The sequence below is a fragment of the Crinia signifera genome, chromosome 1, assembly GCF_055691185.1.
Source record: "Crinia signifera chromosome 1, ASM5569118v1, whole genome shotgun sequence".
Taxonomy (NCBI): domain Eukaryota; kingdom Metazoa; phylum Chordata; class Amphibia; order Anura; family Myobatrachidae; genus Crinia; species Crinia signifera.
In genome coordinates, this window is record NC_139217.1 from 215446542 (window position 1) to 215468012 (window position 21471).

Below are 21471 nucleotides of genomic sequence, written 5' to 3' on the forward strand. Positions count from 1 at the left end.
TCAACCGCACCAAAGGCCCATTAACTTGGAATGGGCAGAAAGTATCTGCTTTTCCCGACTTTGCGGTTGAAGTACAGAAGAATCGTGCACAATATACACAAGTAAAACGGCGATTGAGGGAACTTAATATCTCTTACTCCATGCTATTCCCGTCCAGGCTGTGGGTGGTGGGGTGGTAGACAGCGAGTCCCATTTCTTCTCTACTCCGAGGGAGGCCTCTGTGTGGCTGGACCACGCCAGACCGGCCAGGAGGGCAATGGTTGTTGACCCTTGATTGTGCACGTCTATGTGGGTTAACCTATTGTGCAGGGAGCCACTGGGCCCTCTTAGTGCTAGACCCCCTGGGTGGTTCGGGTCATATGTTTACTCTTGAGTTCCATATTTTCTATTCACTGAGCATTTCATTTATAGCGGGGTGAGACAGCGACATGCCTTAGGTAGTCACTGAATCCTTTGCCCTACCAAGTTTATGGTTTACTAGTGTTTATTTAGTGTTATGTTACTGTTTAGTTAAGGGAAGAGGTATGTCAAAGTTCCGGGTGACATGCAGGGAGGGGGTGCAGGGGGATTATTTTAGATTAGCTAGACTAATGTATAGTAGTAAGTGTCTCTGTTTTTTATTTGTCTTTTTTTTTGTTATTTTTCTTATTCGTTTTCCTTTTTCAATTGGTATCGCTGTATTCTGTATGTGCTGCTGCCTGGTATGTGTCCGCTCCTACTCACAGATGGCCCTGTATCGCACCTATTTTCACTCTTGATGTCTGATGGCTCCTTATATACTCCTCTTGGAACTTTAGAGGGCTTAATGATAAAATTAAATGGACGTTGGTATTCAAACAGATTTGACACTACAATTCGGATATTGTTTGTCTAATGGAGACGCATCTGTTGGGAGCTAAAATACTGTCGCTCAGGAAACCTTGGGTTGGCTGGTCCTATCACTCCTCTAATACATCCTCCTCTAGAGTAGTGTCGGTGCTTATTCGCAAATCTGTGTGTTTAGTGGGGAACAGGTTAAAGTAAACGCTTGGGGCCGTTATGCCTTTCTTAAATGAACTATTTATTCTCGACCCCTGATTCTACTTGCAGTTTATATACCTCCTCCTTATTCTGCAGAAGTGTTAAAGCAGGCGGCAGAGTTTGTTGATTTGCACCCAACTATATCTATAATCAGTGTGGGGGATTATAATTAGGGATGTGCACCGGCCACTTTTCGGGTTTTGGGTTCTGATTACCTTGAGGTTTTGGGTTCTAATGGGTCTTGGCAAAACACCTTCTAAGTGTTTTGTGTTTGGATTTTTTTATTTTTTTTTTTGCTCCTACGCTATATTAACCTCAATAACATTAATTTCCACTAATTTCCAGTCTATTCTAAACACCTCACACCTCACAATATCGTTTTTAGGGAAAAAGGTTGCACCGAGGTAGCTGGATAACTATGCTAATATATAATTAAATTAATTAAGTATTAATAATATAGCAGCCTAGTAGGTAGAGAAACTAAACTACTAGGTAGGTAGGCAGTAGCACTGCCAGTGGTCACCACAAAAGGTAGTTACACAACACCAGTAGCAGACTATTAGGCACCAGCAGAATTTATAATAATTCATTTTATTATTAGGTACTGCTTGGCAGTGGCACTCAGTGGCACACGTCAGTGCACCAGCAGCATGGAATTATTTTTTACAGTCCCACGCAGCACAAGTATTATTTTTTAATTAAATTATATATAGCAGCCTAGTATGTAGTTGTACTACTAGGTAGGTACACTTAGGCAGTAACACTGCCAGTGGCAACAGTAAATAATACTGGCAACCTCTATTCACAGTATTCAGTGCAGGCAGCACCAGTGGACTATATATAATTAAATTAATTAAGTATTAATAATAATATAGCAGCCTAGTAGGTAGATAAACTAAACTACTAGGTAGGTAGGCAGTAGCACTGCCAGTGGTCACCACAAAAGGTAGTTACACACCACCACCATCCCCCACCAGCCGCCATCTGCTCTGCGAAAGGGGACGTCCCCTTCCGACGGCGCTTCCCCCGGGTCCCCGCCGGCTTGCCGGCGGTCACCCGGGGTCCCCACCGCCTCCCCGCTCCCCCCGCCACCACCCCTTACCCTGTGCGTCTCCCTGAAGTGGAGATGGACAGGGTTCCCGTCGCCCTGCCGCCTGGAAACTGAGACGCGCGTGCGTGTGAGACGCACGCACGTCTCAGTCAGATGGAGCGCCTTGCTTGCGAATCGCCAGATTGTCAGCGGAGACAATCTGGCGATTCGCAAGCAAGAGGGAGCCCGGCTCCATCTGTATGATCCGCTTTGTCATAGCATAATGTCATTGGGGAGGGGAGGGGTAGTGTGAGAAGCTGTTCATAACTTTGGAGTGGATTAATACAGCATAGTGTCAATCACAAACTGAAATATGGCGTGCACTGCCCTGTGTTGCATCTTCTTCATTCAGAAATTTTTCAGCATCATAGGGGACATGAAAACTGTATAAGAAGATAAGGAGAAGATGCGTAGTTTCGCTGGGTATAGCAGAGCAAATTTTCGATTATCTGTGATTAAGCGAGTGCATATCAGTGAAATATCTTTCCTGGCCTTTGCTAACTCTGCCGAGTAATCTTGGAAGAGCAGGATTTTGTTACCTTCCCACACGATATCTCTGTTTCTACGGATGCTCCCCAGAGAAGTTCCTTATGCAAGTAGTTTAAGGATTTGAAAATTTCAGCTTTGGGTCTGGCTCCCTCTTGTGGGTGTTGAGGTCCCAGCCTGTGAGCCATTTCTATCACTAGATCATTACATCTATCCTGTACTTTTAGCAAGGTGGGTAGTGTAATTCTTATAAAATCATACATGTCTTGGCCCTTCACCGATTCTGTGAGGCCGATAATGTGTAGATTATTACGTTGGACCTGTTTTCAAGGTCTTATAGTTTTTTATGGACCTGATAGAGTTCCTTTGTATGTCTTTGTGATCCTAGTTTCAGCTCAGCTACAGCTGTAAAATTTTCTCCAGCTCTATGTTCAGTAAGGAGATCTGCAGTTTGCTCTTTTAGCAGGGGGCCGATTGCAGCCCTAATGGCTTTTACCATGTCTCCATATGTTACAGGGTCTGAGGGTGCTGGAAGTACCTGTTGTGTGAGGTCTTGGGAGCTGGGGGGGAGGGGGGGGGGGGGGAGAGGTCCTGTCACGACTTCCCCATGTCTCTGTGAGGAGTCCAGATCAGGGGAGACACTGCGGGAGGGAGACACCGGCAGGAGCACGCCGCTGGTGATGGCGGGCGCCATCTTGGATTCTTTGTCCTGCTTATCGCGCTCCCTCTGTGCGCGGCTTTTTGGTGCTGGGCATGGTGGGGAAGTATTGGTCCATGCAGAGGTTCCCTTCCTGAGGCTGCAGGGGGGTGCAGGAGCGATGATGGAGGCATAGAATGCCATCTAAATGGTGTTTGGGCGGCCCTCTAAACGGAGCAGCTCAGCTGCCTCCCATCAAGCTGCCGAAACTGGAAGTCCGTCAATCAACATTTCAATGTTTCAATAACTGTAATGAAATCTATGGAGAACGTATCCTTGTTGATCTTGGAGAATAATAACAGTTACAGATGTTCAATGTCGAAATTTGCCAAGAAAATTTTTGCAGAGAAAATTATTGTTTATATAGTCCCATTAAAATAGGATTGGTAAATGATAATTGATGTCAGTTTTTGCCCCATGGTGCTTCAATCTATATTACCTGCTACACTTTCACATATAGATTGGTTAATTTATTTAGTTTTTGCAAAATAAAATTATTACTTCATATTTTTTCTGCTTATATTTTGTCATCTTGTCAACTTTCCCCAGTTTCCAACCGCACATTGAGGAGTGTGTAAAACAGATGGGAGAGATTCTGAGCCAAGTTAAAGGGACAGGAAACGTGCCTGCCAGTAACTGCAGCAGTGTGGCCCAGGATGCTGATAACGTATTACAGCCTATACTAGACCCACTGGACAGCAAGTAAGAAATATATGTACTGTAGTTTCCAGAAGAGGTACCTTATGATATCATAAGTATATATTGTAAGGGGTAGTGGATGATTAACAGGGAGTCTATTATTAGTTTGTGATCAGGTGGCATAACTCCTGGGGGCAATGGGAGCATTGGCCTCCAGGTACCAGCTGGCAGGAGGGCAGAGGACACCGCTCGGTCCATGCCTCCCCCTTCTTTGCACAGCACCAAAGGTAGAGCACTGATTTGGGGGCAGGGTTGCTGCCTGATGACTTCTCAGATCCCTTAGATAGTAACTGCCTGTTACATCAGACACATCTGATCACTGACTGAAAGATCGGAGGAGTTATCAAGCAGCCTCACCCCACAGTGCTAATAGTCTGCAGTCCAGCACAGCAGCATCCACCACCAAGCTGCTGCTTGGGAGGTAATTGCCCAGTGTGGGAGAGGAGACATGTCTCCCTAGTTGGGGGGGATGTGGAATAGAGAAGGAAATCACAGTGAATCATGTGGGATAAGGAATGGGAGCTCAGTGAAGCATGTGGATGGGGAAGCATTGGAGCACAAAGGGAAAAAGAGATGACAATGGGCCAGATGCACTAAGCTTCAAAAGTGATAAAATGGAGTGATAAACAGCCAGCCAATCAGCTCCTACCTGCCATGTCACAGACTGTGTTTGAAAAATGTCAGGCAGGAGCTGATTGGTTGGTTGTTTATCACACTCCATTTTATCACTTTTGAAGCTTAGTGCATCTGGCCCACTGTGAGATGTGGATGGGGAAGTAGAACACATTGGGGCAGATGTATTAAGCCTGGTGAAGAGATAAAGTGGTGGGAGATAACGTGCCAGCCAATCAACTGTGTTTGAAAAATGATTGGCTGGTCGTTACCTCCTTCCACTTTTTTCTCCACTTTACCTCTTCACCATGCTTAATACATCTGCCACAATGTCTGAAGTTGAGGAGGAAGGGTAGCACAGTGTGGAATGTGGATGAATGAGGAACATTGGGGGACAACGACATTATAATGATATATTATGCACTGCCCACATCCCCACCTCATGCCGATCACTGTACATCTCCCTTAAATTAGCACCCAGCTGCTATGAATTTATACCCCTGCTGTGATCATTTTGTCACTTGCCCTAACATTTTTTTTGTGAATCATTAATCTTAGCAATCTTTTAGCTCATTGGCTACCTCACAACTCAACGTGACTTGTTTATGTGTTCAAGAGTTGAAACTATCTTAAAATTGGGCTGCCCAATTGCTTTACTGTATTCACTTTGCTTACATTAATGGATGGGTCAAATTTTTATATCACTGAATGGTTAAAATACAAAAATTCATTGGCATAGACAAAAAGACATCTCAGTGAACTGTATGGCAACTTGTGTAATTAAACCACTGGGGCACAGAAAAAGTAACCATATCCTATAACTACAGTGATGTTCATAATAGGATTAATAACATACCTCCCTCTATGTTTTTTCCCCAGCCTTACTCTTTTTGCTAAAATTTGTGAGAAGACTGTCTTGAAACGTGTTTTGAAGGAGCTTTGGAAACTTGTAATGAACACTATGGAAAAAACTATTGTACTACCACCACTGACAGATCAGACGGTGAGTCTAAACGTCAGGAAAATAGTTATGTCGACATGGCCAATCTCCAGGGTTCAAAATTTACACAAAACCACCTGGTGTGTATCAGGAATGTACCTGCTGCTTTCTTGCTTAGTAGTAGACCTGACTTTTTTGCATGTAACAGAATCTAAAGTATACTGTCATTTAATGATGTTTGTGTGACCGTGTATGGATCCACGGATTCCACGATAACTCGAACGCTTTAACTAGTCATCTTCAAACTCTTCACACTACCTTATCATCTTAAGGGACAATCTAAGTTCGAAGATGGGTTTAATCAAACCCCCATTAAGGATGCTGTCATAAGGGTCTATGCTATTTCTGTTGTTTTCATGCATTGTGATAAGTCAGAAAGTTTATCACTTTCTGAATGTAACCGGGGCCGCTGAAAGAGCCGCCAGGCCCAGGTAAAAAAAAGGAGTGCAGTCAGTGGGAGGGGCATGTCCAACAGGAGGGGCGTGGAGGTGCGGGCTGTGTGTCTTTCTCCCCCGCTCAGCACATGGCACTGAGCAGCATGTGCTGAACAGGGGAGAGAGACTGTGCTGCTGTGGAAGACTCTGCTCTCTACTCCCACTGCCCAGTCTCTGCAGCTGGGGAGTGGGGTGCGGGACCCAGTCTATCGGGCCTTGGTAAAAACTACCCGCCCCTCCTCTCAACGGAACTGAATACAACATAAATCTCCCTTAAGTGGACACTTAACCCCTTGAGTGGTGGGTTTTCCTGGGGCAGGACAAACCTACCAGGGCAGGTGTGTCCTGCCCTAGAAATATTTACCACTGAAGGGGCAGCCACTGCCTTCTGCAGCAGCACCTGCTCCCCCGAGGGTCCACTTGGGGGGGGGGGGGGGCGTTCGGGCACTCAGCCATTCATCTATTCGGGCATTCCTGTGTTTGGATGCCCGAACACACGAATGGCCGAGCATGGCTGAACCTTCCCTGATCCTCCACAAGCGGCGATGGAGATGATCAGCGATGGGTAAGGATGGTGGTGCGCCAGTGGTTCACAGCTGGAGGCACCACTAGTGCACCCATTCTTTACAGTGGCATGCCCGAAATTTTTTGTGCAGCGCAACTCAGCCCGTGAAATTCCCAGGCATACCCCTGAAGGGGTTAAATGCCTATAAGGGTCCATTAAATTAAAAACATTTTTACTTTACAAAACTTTTGAGAATTGCATAAGCATAAACTTTCGGCCTTAAGACTAGTTAAGTGAATCGAATAAGTGAATCGAAGGCTTAAATCTCTCATTCTATGTAGCAAATGTATGAACCTGATTCAGTGTAGGCAATACCATCACAACACTCATCAGTTATATACTATAATGTGACCAGTTTCCTCCATAATAAAGGTGCTAAGCATTAAGCTGGGTTAAGTAAAGTAAAGCTAGAGTAAAGACAAATTTACATTAGCTGAATAGATTGGTCATATGAAGATTTGAACATTTTTTGTGATTTTTTTAAAATGAATTTAAACTAAATGTAGTGTGTTATGTCTCAAATGGATACATTCTATAACCTCAGCATTTGTCGATTCTAAGATGCCATTATGATACAGTATATACCAACATGAAAGCTGTGGTGTAGATGAAGTATCCTGTAGCTTCAGTACTCATCTTACCATCAATGTGTGCAGTTGCTGATTTTGATGCTGCTTTCAGTGTTTTGGAGTTTTGCTGCGGTTTTGTGGAGATTTATTAAAGGGAAAACAATCAAGAATCTGCAGTTAATACATACTTTAAAACACACCATTTATATGTTTTAAATTAGAATTATAGAGAGTGTCAAATCTGAGCAGCTGATAGCAAACTCACCAAATAATAGATTATGCACTAAGTATGTTTCTTTGCCTCAATCACTGCCACAAAAATACCTACAGTAGGACATCGGCTTTTCGTTGAACCTTCCTGTTTTCGTATGATCTAGGGTAATTTGTTCCATGATTGTCCCATGATTGCTTCACGCACTCCCAAGATAAATAGGATCAGGACAGACTTTAGTATAAAAACTTGTAAAAATGAGGTACTTGTGTACTAGCACGTCGCCCACGATATTAGGTCGCACGACATATAATCGCATCTCATGCCATCGCATGGCATACATCCGATGCACTGCGATGTGATGCGATTTTAAATTGTATAAGCCCCCTATACAATGTTTAATTGTATAAGCACCCTAATGGGGGCTTACAATGTTAAATGGACCCCCACGCCACCCCCACTATGAACGCCAACCCAAAGTGTGACGAGCGCAGTGAGCCCGCGAGGGGTGGCGGTACTCGTCCCACGACCTTTTCATACCCCCACTATCCTCTCTGCGCTCACCACGCTTCGGGTTGGCGTTGATAGTGTGGGTGCCGTTGGGGGTGCTTTTAACATAGTAAGCACCCAACACGTTTAATTAACTTATAGGGGCCACTTTTAACATGGGAAAACCCTTTAGGGTGCTTATACAATCTTAAATCGCATACCATTGTATATGCGATAGAATGGCATACAATGCCATACAATTCGATGGTATACAATTTAAAATTGTATAACATCGGCTGCCATCGCATCGCATACCATCGCATGCCTTATGGTGTGCGATGCGATGGGCGCCGTGCTAGTACACAAGTACCAAAAATGATTTTTAAGAACAAACCAAGGTGTGGACCTCCCCCCCCAATAACGATAAGGAGATCTAGGCCTCTGAATATAGACTAGGTTTTAACCCCTTCCTGACGCAGCATGTTTTTGCCTTCCTGACAGAGCCCTTTTTTTCAAATCTGACATGTATCACTTAAGTGGGGATAACTTTTTTTTGCTTTTACTTATCCCAGTGATTTTGAGATTGTTTTCTCGTGACACATTGTACTTCAAGTTAGTGGTAAATTTGGGTCGATACAGTCTGTGTTTTTTTGTGAAAAATACCAAAATGTCGTAAAAAAATGGAAAATTTAGCAATTTTCAAAATGTTAAATTTTCTGCTTGTGAGACAAATAATCATACCACTCAAAATAGTTAATAACTAACATAGACCATATGTCTACTTTATGTTTCCATCATTATTTCAACATCCTTTTAATTTTTTTGGACACTAGGAGGCTTAAAATATGAATAGCAAATTCTCAAATTTTCAAGAAAATTTCAAACACTGATTTTTTTAGGGACCAGTTCAGTTCTGATGTGACTTTGAGGGACTTGCATGTGAGACACCCCCATAAATGATGCCATTTCAAAAATTGCACCCCTCACAGTACTCAAAACAGCATTTTGGAAGTTTGTTAACCCTTTAGGTGTTTCACAGGAATTAAAACAATGTGTAGGTGAAATTTCAAAATTTCATTTTTTTTTGCAGATTTGCAATTTTAATACATTTTTCTAAGGAACACAGTAGATTTTACTAGAGAAATGTGACTAAAAATTGATTCCCCCAATTCTTTTGTTTTCATAAATATCCTATATGTGGCCCTAGTGTGCACGTTGACCAAACTACAGGCTTCATAATAGAAGGAGCACCTACTTGATTTTGGAGCCTCCTTTTTATGAGATTATTTTTTAGGCACCATGTAGGTTTCTAGGCACCATAAGATGCTAAAAGTTAGGAACCCCCCCACAAGTGACCCCATTTTGCAAACTACACCCCTCAGGGAATTCATCTAGGGGTATAGTGTACATTTCAAACCCCCAGGGGTTTCACCAATTGTGGTACAACTGGGCAGTGAAAATGAAAAATTAATTGTTTTACACAAAAATGCAGTTCTGGCTCCAAATTTTTCATTTTCACAAGGAATGAAGGAGACAAAGCACCCCAAAATCTGTGCCCCAATTTCTCCCGAGTACGGCAATGCCTCACATGTGACCAAAAAATACCATTTGGGTGCATGGCAGGACTCAGAAGGGAAGGAGTGATTTTTGGATTTTGCAGCTCAGATTCTGGTGGAATGTTGGTGGGTGCTATGTCGCATTAGCAAGACCCCCGAAGCACCAATACAGTGGAACCCCCCCCACAAGTGACCCCATTTTGCAAACTACACCCCTCAGGGAATTCATCTAGGGGTATAGTGTACATTTCAAACCCCCAGGGGTTTCACCAATTTTGATACAACTGGGCTGTGCAAATGAAAAATTACATTTTTTACACAAAAATGCAGTTCTGGCTCCAAATTTGTCATTTTCACAAGGAATGAAGGAGACAAAGCACCCCAAAATCTGTGCCCCAATTTCTCCCGAGTACGGCAATGCCTCACATGTGACCAAAAAATACCATTTGGGTGCATGGCAGGACTCAGAAGGGAAGGAGTGATTTTTGGATTTTGCAGCTCAGATTCTGGTGGAATGTTGGTGGGTGCTATGTCGCATTAGCAAGACCCACGAAGCACCAATACAGTGGAACCCCCCCACAAGTGACCCCATTTTGCAAACTACACCCCTCAGGGAATTCATCTAGGGGTATAGTGTACATTTCAAACCCCCAGGGGTTTCACCAATTTTGATACAACTGGGCTGTGCAAATGAAAAATTAAATTTTTTACACAAAAATGCAGTTCTGGCTCCAAATTTTTCATTTTCACAAGGAATGAAGGAGACAAAGCACCCCAAAATCTGTGCCCCAATTTCTCCCGAGTACGGCAGTGCCTCACATGTGACCAAAAAATACCATTTGGGTGCATGGCAGGACTCAGAAGGGAAGGAGTGATTTTTGGATTTTGCAGCTCAGATTCTGGTGGAATGTTGGTGGGTGCTATGTCGCATTAGCAAGACCCCCGAAGCACCAATACAGTGGAACCCCCCCACAAGTGACCCCATTTTGCAAACTACACCCCTCAGGGAATTCATCTAGGGGTATAGTGTACATTTCAAACCCCCAGGGGTTTTACCAATTTTGATACAACTGGGCTGTGCAAATGAAAAATTAAATTTTTTACACAAAAATGCAGTTCTGGCTCAAAATTTTTCATTTTCACAAGGAATGAAGGAGACAAAGCACCCCAAAATCTGTGCCCCAATTTCTCCCGAGTATGGCAATGCCTCACATGTGACCAAAAAATACCATTTGGGTGCATGGCACGACCCAGAAGGGAAGTAGTGACATTTGGATTTTGCAGCTCAGATTCTGGTGGAATGTTGGTGGGTGCTATGTCGCATTAGCAAAACCCCCGAAGCACCAATACAGTGGAACCCCCCCACAAGTGACCCCATTTTGCAAACTACACCCCTCAGGGAATTCATCTAGGGGTATAGTGTACATTTCAAACCCCCAGGGGTTTCACCAATTTTGATACAACTGGGCTGTGCAAATGAAAAATTACATTTTTTACACAAAAATGCAGTTCTGGCTCCAAATTTTTCATTTTCACAAGGAATGAAGGAGACAAAGCACCCCAAAATCTGTGCCCCAATTTCTCCCGAGTACGGCAATGCCTCACATGTAGGGTGGCCAATCCCGGGATCGGGATCGGCGGGATCCCGGGATTTGGCCCCAAAATGTCCGGGATTTCAATCCCGGGATTGGAGTATCCAATCCCGGGATTTCGGGATTAGACTGCGCACGCGCAGTCTAATGCCGAGCAGCTTCTGAGCACCCGCTCAGAAGCTGCCCGGCTGTTCCCGACCCCGGCGTGCGGCCTGCGCAGCGTGACCTCTGACTGTCACGCTGCGCAGGCCACAGCAGCCTATCACAGGAGATGACTGCTTCCGGCCGCACTGACCTCCTCCCCTCACCGTCCGCATCGCTATGTTCTCCAGCCCGCCTATGTAAGGTACTGTAATCTGCGGGGCTGCAGCGCTGCTCTGTCCGCCCGCCCGCCCATGTCGATGCCCGCCCGTCCGCCCATGTCGATGCCCGCCCATGTCGATGCCCGCCCGCCCATGTCGATGCCCGCCCGCTCGCCCACCCCATGTCGATGCCCGCCCGCTCGCCCACCCCTTGTCGATGCCCGCCCGCTCGCCCACCCCTTGTCGATGCCCGCCCATGTCCACCCCCCCCCCTGCCATGTCGATTAAACGGGTGGACAGGGCATGTTTTTCTTTTAGGGATGCCAATCCCGGGATCCCGAGAATCCCGGGATTGAGCATTTTTCAATCCCGAAATCCGGGATTGAAAAAATGCCCCGGGATTGGCATCCCTACTCACATGTGACCAAAAAATACCATTTGGGTGCATGGCAGGACTCAGAATGGAAGGAGTGATTTTTGGATTTTGCAGCTCAGATTCTGGTGGAATGTTGGTGGGTGCTATGTCGCATTAGCAAGACCCCCAATTTTGATACAACTGGGCTGTGCAAATGAAAAATTACATTTTTTACACAAAAATGCAGTTCTGGCTCAAAATTTTTCATTTTCACAAGGAATGAAGGAGACAAAGCACCCCAAAATCTGTGCCCCAATTTCTCCCGAGTACGACAATGCCTCATGTGTGACCAAAAAATGGCAGGACTCAGAAGGGAAGGAGTGATATTTGGATTTTGCAGCACAGATTCTGGTGGAATGTTGGTGGGTGCTATGTCGCATTAGCAAGACCCCCGAAGCACCAATACAGTGGAACCCCCCCACAAGTGACCCCATTTTGCAAACTACACCCCTCAGGGAATTCATCTAGGGGTATAGTGTACATTTCAAACCCCCAGGGGTTTCACCAATTTTGATACAACTGGGCTGTGCAAATGAAAAATTACATTTTTTACACAAAAATGCAGTTCTGGCTCCAAATTTTTCATTTTCACAAGGAATGAAGGAGACAAAGCACCCCAAAATCTGTGCCCCAATTTCTCCCGAGTATGGCAATGCCTCATATGTGACCAAAAAATACCAGTTGGGTGCATGGCAGGACCCAGAAGGGAAGGAGTGATTTTTGGATTTTGCAGCTCAGATTCTGGTGGAATGTTGGTGGGTGCTATGTCGCATTAGCAAGACCCCCGAAGCACCAATACAGTGGAACCCCCCCACAAGTGACCCCATTTTGCAAACTACACCCCTCAGGGAATTCATCTAGGGGTATAGTGTACATTTCAAACCCCCAGGGGTTTCACCAATTTTGATACAACTGGGCTGTGCAAATGAAAAATTACATTTTTTACACAAAAATGCAGTTCTGGCTCCAAATTTTTCATTTTCACAAGGAATGAAGGAGACAAAGCACCCCAAAATCTGTGCCCCAATTTCTCCCGAGTACGGCAATGCCTCACATGTGACCAAAAAATACCATTTGGGTGCATGGAAGGACTCAGAAGGGAAGGAGTGATTTTTGGATTTTGCAGCTCAGATTCTGGTGGAATGTTGGTGGGTGCTATGTCGCATTAGCAAGACCCCCGAACCACCAATACAGTGGAACCCCCCCACAAGTGACCCCATTTTGCAAACTACACCCCTCAGGGAATTCATCTAGGGGTATAGTGTACATTTCAAACCCCCAGGGGTTTCACCAATTTTGATACAACTGGGCTGTGCAAATGAAAAATTACATTTTTTACACAAAAATGCAGTTCTGGCTCAAAATTTTTCATTTTCACAAGGAATGAAGGAGACAAAGCACCCCAAAATCTGTGCCCCAATTTCTCCCGAGTACGACAATGCCTCATGTGTGACCAAAAAATGGCAGGACTCAGAAGGGAAGGAGTGATATTTGGATTTTGCAGCACAGATTCTGGTGGAATGTTGGTGGGTGCTATGTCACATTAGCAAGACCCCCGAAGCAACAATACAGTGGAACCCCCCACAAGTGACCCCATTTTGCAAACTACACCCCTCAGGGAATTCATCTAGGGGTATAGTGTACATTTCAAAACCCCAGGGGTTTCACCAATTTTGATACAACTGGGCTGTGCAAATGAAAAATTACATTTTTTACACAAAAATGCAGTTCTGGCTCCAAATTTTTCATTTTCACAAGGAATGAAGGAGACAAAGCACCCCAAAATTTGTGCCCCAATTTCTCCCGAGTATGGCAATGCCTCATATGTGACCAAAAAATACCAGTTGGGTGCATGGCAGGACTCAGAAGGGAAGGAGTGATTTTTGGATTTTGCAGCTCAGATTCTGGTGGAATGAATGGTGGGTGCTATGTGGCATTAGCAAGACCCCCGAAGCACGGTGAAATGATGAACCTAATAATCCATAGATGTGTGGTATATTTTAAAACACTCCTTTATACATAGGCCGGGTTTGTCGGGGCAAGTTTCACAGTGGAAAATAGTATCCTTTCTTATTCCCTTTTTATAGCAAACTTTGCACCTTTTTTGTGTCCTGCCCTTTCTTGCAGTGGAGGGGATTTCGTTAGGAAAATGCTGCCCTGGTACAATACGGGGGCCAGTACTAGAAGTACTGGGGCCCTCTGCCTGCTGGTTCCCAAATATTAGGCCCTTTATGACTTCCTCTTGAAAGTGCATAAATGTCCCCCTCTGGCTGGTAGAACGGAATAGCAAATAAGCGTTATACAGTGCCATCAGTGCCACGGCCAGCTTCTTGTACCAGATTTTTGTTTTCCGCAGGGGACTGTACGGCTTCAGTACCTGATCTGAAAGATCCACTCCGCCCATGTACTTATTGTAATCTAGGATACAATTAGGTTTTGAGGTGTGGGTACTGGTACCTCGTACAGGGATGGAGGTGGTACTGTCTCCATGAATTGTTGTCAGTATAAGGACATCCCTCTTGTCCTTATATTTGACCAACAACATATTTTCGGTGGATTGTGCCCTGCTTTCACCCCTTCTCAGTACTTGGGCAATGTGCGTTTTTGGGAGGCCTCTTTTGTTCTTGCGCACAGTACCGCAAGCTGCTGTACCTCTTGAACCAAGGGCCTTAAACAGAGGGATGCTAGTGTAAAAGTTATCCACATAGAGGTGATAACCTTTATCCAGGAAGGGGTGCACTAAATCCCAGACAATTTTTCCACTAACACCTACGAGGGAGGGGGGGCATTCTGGCGGTTCAATTCTTGAATCCTTCCCTTCATATACCCTAAACCTGTGGGTGTACCCTGAGGTGCTTTCACACAGTTTATACATTTTTATGCCATACCTTGCCCTCTTACTGGGAAGGTACTGGCGGAATTTAACCCTTCCTTTTAAATGTATAAGGGACTCATCGATACAAATAAATTTTTCAGGGATGTACATCTCTGCAAATTTGGCACTGAAATGATCAATGACCGGCCTGACTTTGAATAGCCGGTCAAAGGTGGGATCATCTCTGGGTGGGCACTGTGCATTATCGGTGTAATGTAAAAATTTAAGGATTATCTCAAAACGAGTCCGAGTCATGGCCATACGGTAAAGTGGGGTGCTGTACAGAACATCTGTACTCCAATATTGCCTAATTTCTGGCTTTTTTACTATGCCCATATGTAACACCAGACCCCAAAACGTCATCATCTCTACTGCATCTACAGGGGTCCACCTAGCAAATGATGACGTGGGGTTTTGAGCAATAAACTGCTGGGCATATAAATTACTTTGGTCCACCATTAAATTTATAAAATCATCAGAGAAAAATAATTTGAAAAAGTCAATTTCTCTGAGACCTGTTAAATCAAATTGGATTCCTGGGATGGCCAAAAACTCAGGAACCTGGGGCTCAAAATTGTCTGGTGGTGGGGTCCATACGGGATCAATCATTTGGGGGGGGGGTCTCAGCTGCTCTACGGGGGCGTCTTTGAGGGGGTCCCTCATCACTAGAGGAGGAAGAGGTGCTTAAGACGAATCCTTCAAATTCCCCGCTTGCATCACTGGCTGTGTCAGAGTCAGAGGCAAGCATGGCATATGCCTCCTCCGCTGAATACATTCTTCTGGATGACTGGGATGACATTTGGGATGACATTTGGGATGCCATTTTTATTTTTGTGTTTCTGTAAGTGTAATGTTTCAACACGTGTATAGTGTAGGGGGGGTACAAACTTTATTTCAACACGGGGGGGTATGTAGTGTGTAGTGTGTATGTAGTGCAGAAAAAAAAATACTTTATACAGGAATTTGATCCCAATAAAAAAAAAAAAATTGAAGGGGTTAAAAAAAAAAAAAAAAAGGTCCTGCGCCAAAAATTGAGCACAGATGTTGGTCAGTAACGTCCGTCACTGAACAGCGCTCAAAGGCAACAGGACACCCACAAAAGCAACGTGGGTGTAAAAACAATTAAAAAAAAAAAATAAACCACAGCACTCTCCAAAAAAAAAACAATTTAAAAAAACTGCAGAAAAAAAATGATATCAACCCTGTGCCAAAAATGCTGTTCAGTGATGTACGTCACTGATCAGTGGCCACAGGACACCCACAAAAGCAACGTGGGTGTAATAAACCACAGCACTCTCCAAAAAAAATTTTTTTTAAAAAAAACTGCAGAAAAAAAATTATATCAACCCTGTGCCAAAAATGCTGTTCAGTGATGTACGTCACTGATCAGCGGCCACAGGACACCCACAAAAGCAACGTGGGTGTAGTAAACCACAGCACTCTCCAAAAAAAAAAACTGCAGAAAAAAACTGCAGAAAAAAAATGATATCAACCCTGTGCCAAAAATGCAGTTCAGTGATGTACGTCACTGATCAGCGGCCACAGGACACCCACAAAAGCACCCACAAAAGCAACGTGGGTGTAAAAACAAAACACCACTGCAATCCCCCCCCCCAAAAAAAAAAACTGCAGATCAGTGATGCAGTGATGCGACACTGATTAGCAGTGAGGGGCAGCAGGCAGACAACTGTGGGTGCAACCTGACAGGGTATATATAAAAAAAAAACCCTGGACCCCCAAAAAGTTGCTGATCAGTTAATTAATTTAAACTGATCAGCACAAAAGGGGGGGGGCAGCAGTCAGTTGCACAGGCAGCACAACCTTTGGTGCAACTGACAGGTATATATATATATATAAAAAAAAAGTTGCTGATCAGCACAGATATACTGATCAGCACAAAAGGGGTGCAGCAGACACAAAATATAGCACTCTCTATCACTCTCTATCACTCTCTGTCACTCTCTGTCACTATCTGTCACTATCTCTCACGATCTGTGACTCTATGACACTGCAGCAGCAGGACACAGGAAGTCACAAGATCCAGGAAGCATCCAGCTGCTGGCAGCACGCTACCAGCGGTGATCAGCGGTGATCAGGTAAGTATCAGGCAAGGTTCAGGTATGTATATCACGACAGAGTGGCCGGTGACCGCTCTGCACGCAATTCCAGACCGGAATGGCGTCTGCAGCGCAGTCACGTTAGTTTAAATGACGCGCCTTGGCTGTGATTGGTCCGTCGGTCCGACGGACCAATCACAGCCTTGGGGGCAGGTGGGGTGAGGTGGGGTGAGGTGTGGTCATCACCGGTGACCCCCTCATGCCCCCTCACACCCGGCGGTGATTGACACCTGTGTTACCGAGCGTCTGTATCGCCGGTAACACAGGAAAACGCTGCGACTGGCTGTTCACATTGAACAGCCAATCACAGCGATCGCCGACGGGGGGGAGGCATCGCCACCCCCCCTGGGCATGCAGGGACATGTCTGCTGTCAGGGACAGCAGACATGTTTAAACTGTCACCGCGTCTATAGACGCGGGGACAGTTTAAAGTCATGACGTATATATACGTCATGTGTCGGGAAGTACATCCCGGCCATGACGTATATATACGTCAAATGTCGGGAAGGGGTTAAAACAGGGGAGAAAAAGGGTGAAGTGGCTTTTCAATAACCAGTTGTGCATAACCTACCTTAGACTGGTCAGGATAAAACTGGAATTCTTAGGGAAGTGTTGATCATCAAAAAATGGACAGATTTATTTTTGGTTTTGCCATGATCACTGTAAAGATAATTGTACAGATGCTTGTAATAATAATTGTTTGCTGAGTTAGGGTGTTATTTACAGATATAAACACATCCGGCTATAGGAACAATTCCAGGTGGGCCCTATAACCCAATGGCCCCTTCCCTTAATCTAGATTCAGATGTGCACTCAAAATACATTGGTACTCTATTAGGGGTTAGGTACATGGTCTCCAATAGCTGTCCAGGCCTCTGTGTGAGAAGGTCTAAACCACTGTGTGACTTACTACACTTCAAAGTATGTGCCATTACACTGCATTCTCCTGGTGGGCCCTTCATGTCCCAGTCCAACATTGTGTAAGCCTTTGCAGTTACAATTAGGTATGTCGCGGCTGTGCAAAAATATGCAAATGTAACAGCCGCTGGGATTGTACTGAGACAGCCACTGATGGTGTCACAAATCCACCACTTGTGTACGAAGATGTAACCATTGGATGCACATTGGTCAAGAATTTGACATTCATAGAGTTACTATGGTCACGTAGCATGACCTTTGGAAGACACAAACCATTTTAACTACAAGCTGTGGCATGGTCCCTGAACTATTAAACACAGTACTTGTTTAGTTTCATGGCGGCAGCACGAGGACACTGAAGCGATGAATATTGGCAGCTTGCCAAACTGCCTTAAACTATGCTATCAGTGTAGCGACTGTTTGAATTCTGGAGCTTGCCAGATGCTTAGTTGTTTAGTTTCAGGGCAGCAGCACGTGATGCCTTACTTCTGTCATGTATGTTATCAGCGTGCTACGCTGACTCCTCCAAGGCAGCCCAGCGCTGCTACTAGTAACCTCCTGTGTAGTGAGCGCCTCTCACACATCGCTTGTGCCCGCATGATATCCTCTCTCCTGTGGAGAGGGGATTATGAGGGCACGGCGGAGAGGCGCTCCATCTTTGTGATACGTAGGAGCGTCTCAGATGCTCCAACAGCAATGCAATGATTCACTCTGATCTGTGCGCTGACAGGTCATTGTGGCAGCTCAGTGCTGACAGTGCGTCTGATTTTTGCGTCTACTGCTTAGATGCTATAGTGTCCAAGTAGTAGAAGCAAAATCGGCTACTGGTTGGACGCTATAGCATCCAAGTAGTAGACGCAAAATTCAGATGTGTAAGTACAGCTGTCGGGTATAGGGGTACATAGGGGTGCAGTGTGCAAAACACTATTAAACCTGTTCACAATGACAGTAGTCGACGTAGCAGCTGTCAACCTTGTTTATTCCACCATCCACGGCATCCCGAAGCGTGGTGAGCGGACATGGTACGCGTCCTCCCGACCTTTTTATACCCCCACTATCACGTCGGCACGGAGTTGATTTTATATAGTGTGGCGAGCGCAGTGAGCCACCGAGCCCGAATCGTGGCAAGCACAGCGAGCCCCGCACGGGAACGCGGATAACTTCACATGTATTCCGCGGACGCTCGCCACACTTCGGGCTCGGTGGCTCGCTGCGCTCGCCACACTATATAATATCTACTCCGCACCGACATGTATAGTGGGGATATGAAAAGGTTGCGAGGACGCGTACAGCATGCACTCGCTTCGGGATGATGTGGATGGTGGAGGTGTTTCAGGAACACATTCACACCTGCAAAATCTTACACCTGAGACGTTAATGACGACATGTTTTAACTGTTTTTTTTTTGTAAAAGATAGTAAGATGAATGAGGAAAAAATAGATTACATGACAATACAATTAATTAGAAGAACAATAAAAGACAGAAAAACCAAGAAAATCTAGGAAAAAGTCATTATTCAGGAACAACAGCAGTGGAAACAGCTGCGGACATGGATGCTGTCGACTCAGGCTCTGCGGCGTCGACTTTGTCAACCTGGGGGAGCAGGGTCAGCGCGTTCAGAATGCGCTTAAAGGGGTTTTCTGCACCAAGAGTCTTCCTCCAGATAAATTCCTGGAGGTATAAGTCCAGGTGATGGCGCGCGGTCCCCCTTTGGCGCTTATTCTGCCACTTACCGGATCCCCACAGCCTTTCTATGTTTTGCGTATGCACGCCGCTCTCTGGACCCACAAAGTGGAATCGATGCTTTACCCTTGTGTGATGAAAGCCAGCTTGCTATAGCTGGTCAGTCTGGTACGCCCTTCAGCAGTCGCTGTAGATCGTGGTCCCCGGGAGCTCGTGCCTCTCGATGGCAGCCATGAGTGTGCTGGCATCCCGCCTCTTGACTGCCGTCAAGAAACACTCTCCGGTCTGTCTGGAGATGCCCCCGAAGATCCACTGCTGGGGCATTAGGCATCCGACATTGGCCTTTCGAAGGACGAAAAGGCTCTCATCAACCTCCACTATGGTGCCTGGCCCACCAATCTTCTGCTGAGGCTGTGACAGGAGGTCGACAGCACAGGCCTCCCGCAGCAAACGGTTATACTGGACAGTGGTGGCCTGGGACACGGCAAGGTGGCGTTGACAGAACCGCACACTGGTCAGCTCCACAGCCCAGCAAAATACAAAATGCAGGAGGGTCACAAAGTTCAAGCGGCATCCTGCAAACCCCTGAGCAGCCCTCAAACTGACCTTTCTGCCACAGGCCCTGATATGGCAGCGCCACATCCTCTCCCTAACAGAGAGCCTCATCGGGTGCCCATTGGGGCAGGTCTGGGTCTCAGGCAGGAAATACTGCCCCTGCAGAATAGACACTGCCTCCTCCTCACTCTGAGGCAGAGGTATAGTCAGCCTCTCTGCAGCCATCTCTGTGACACAGTACGTCTGCCTCTCATAAAATACAAGAGCTACTGACTACGTACAGTGACTAGGCAACATCTGCGCGCTCATACAGTTACTAGGCAATATCTGCGTGGTCAAGGCAGTCTGGCAAGCTGCCAAGATTCATAGCTAGTGCGGGCTCGTGCTGCCGCCACTGGAGCGTCTGAGATGTTCCTACGTATCACAAAGATGGAGTGCCTCTCCGCCAGCGCCCTCACGATCCCCTATCCACAGGAGAGAGGATATCATGCTGGCACAAACGCTGTGTGAGAGGCGCTCACTTCACAGGAGGGTAGGAGTAGCAGCGCTGGGCTGCCTTGTGGCATGCGCTGCCGCCCTGAAACTAAACAACTAAGCAGCTGGCAAGCTGCCAGAATTTAAACAGTCGCTACGCTGATAGCGTAGCTTGAGGCAGTTTGGCATATAACAGTTACCTATGGCCATGTCTAGGTTTTTTGCAAGCTTTTCACATTGCTGCTGTCCTGGCCATCTTGAATCAGCGGTGGTAGGGGCTAATACAGTAAAGCGATTAAAATATTCTTGGGACATAAGGATATCCTTACAAAGGTTTAAGGGACAATAAGGTTAAAAAATGGGCACACAGAGGGGCGTGGCCTAGCACAGAACGAGCCAAAAAGTGCTTCCCCCATTGCCTTCACCCACGCAGCCCCGGCTGTCTTACCTCCCCCCGTGCCTCCGGAGCCTCCTGGTGCCGAGCGCTGCGTCAGGGACCGTCCCACTGGCCTCCCCCAGGTCGCGGCCTACTCCGGCTCCGGAGCCGGGACTAAATTTGTGGAGCCTCCCGCATCTGCTGACTCGGCGGGTGCGCACGGGACCACGGGGGCCGCCGAGATCAGCGGGGACCCCACCACACAGCGGGGCACCCCAAAACCTCCCTGCAGCCCAACTACCCCCACTGGACCCTACTAAACGGCCCTGGGGCCTCTCTCCTCGCCCCTCTCATCTCCCGGCGGCCATCTTGGATGTGGCAGATCTCAAATAAGTGAGACAGCCACGCTGCCCACCACTTTCAACTGCTGCTGGACATCCCCTGCTGCCCTGCTGAACCTCTGGGCCCTCCCTGTGTCCCCCGACATCAGTTGTGGATGGCCACGGAGTGCGGCCTGTCTGCACTCTGAGGACTGGAGCCTGGGGTGTCGGTGTGGACCCAGACATCCCACACTTGTTGCTCATCTGCCCAGGCTTAGCACCAACAGCTCCAGCCAGCCTGTTGAGGTCGTCGGAGACCCCATCTGCCTAACAGACCTCTACTACTACTGCTGAAAGATACAAAGAGGGGACTGGGCTGGCCCACCCCCATTGGTGCACCTAGAGCACGGTTTTA

The 21471-nt window shown here is 46.3% G+C and overlaps 1 protein-coding gene across 1 annotated transcript in view; it reads left to right on the forward strand.

The window, feature by feature from the left end:
* Positions 1-21471, forward strand: part of LOC146068713 (protein unc-13 homolog A-like) — a 334746-nt gene that overhangs the window by 194590 nt on the left and 118685 nt on the right. The window contains exons 34-35 of the mRNA XM_083179255.1: positions 3843-3995; positions 5484-5607. Of these exons, the coding sequence (XP_083035381.1) occupies positions 3843-3995; positions 5484-5607 (277 nt within the window). The remainder of the gene's footprint in view (positions 1-3842; positions 3996-5483; positions 5608-21471) is intronic.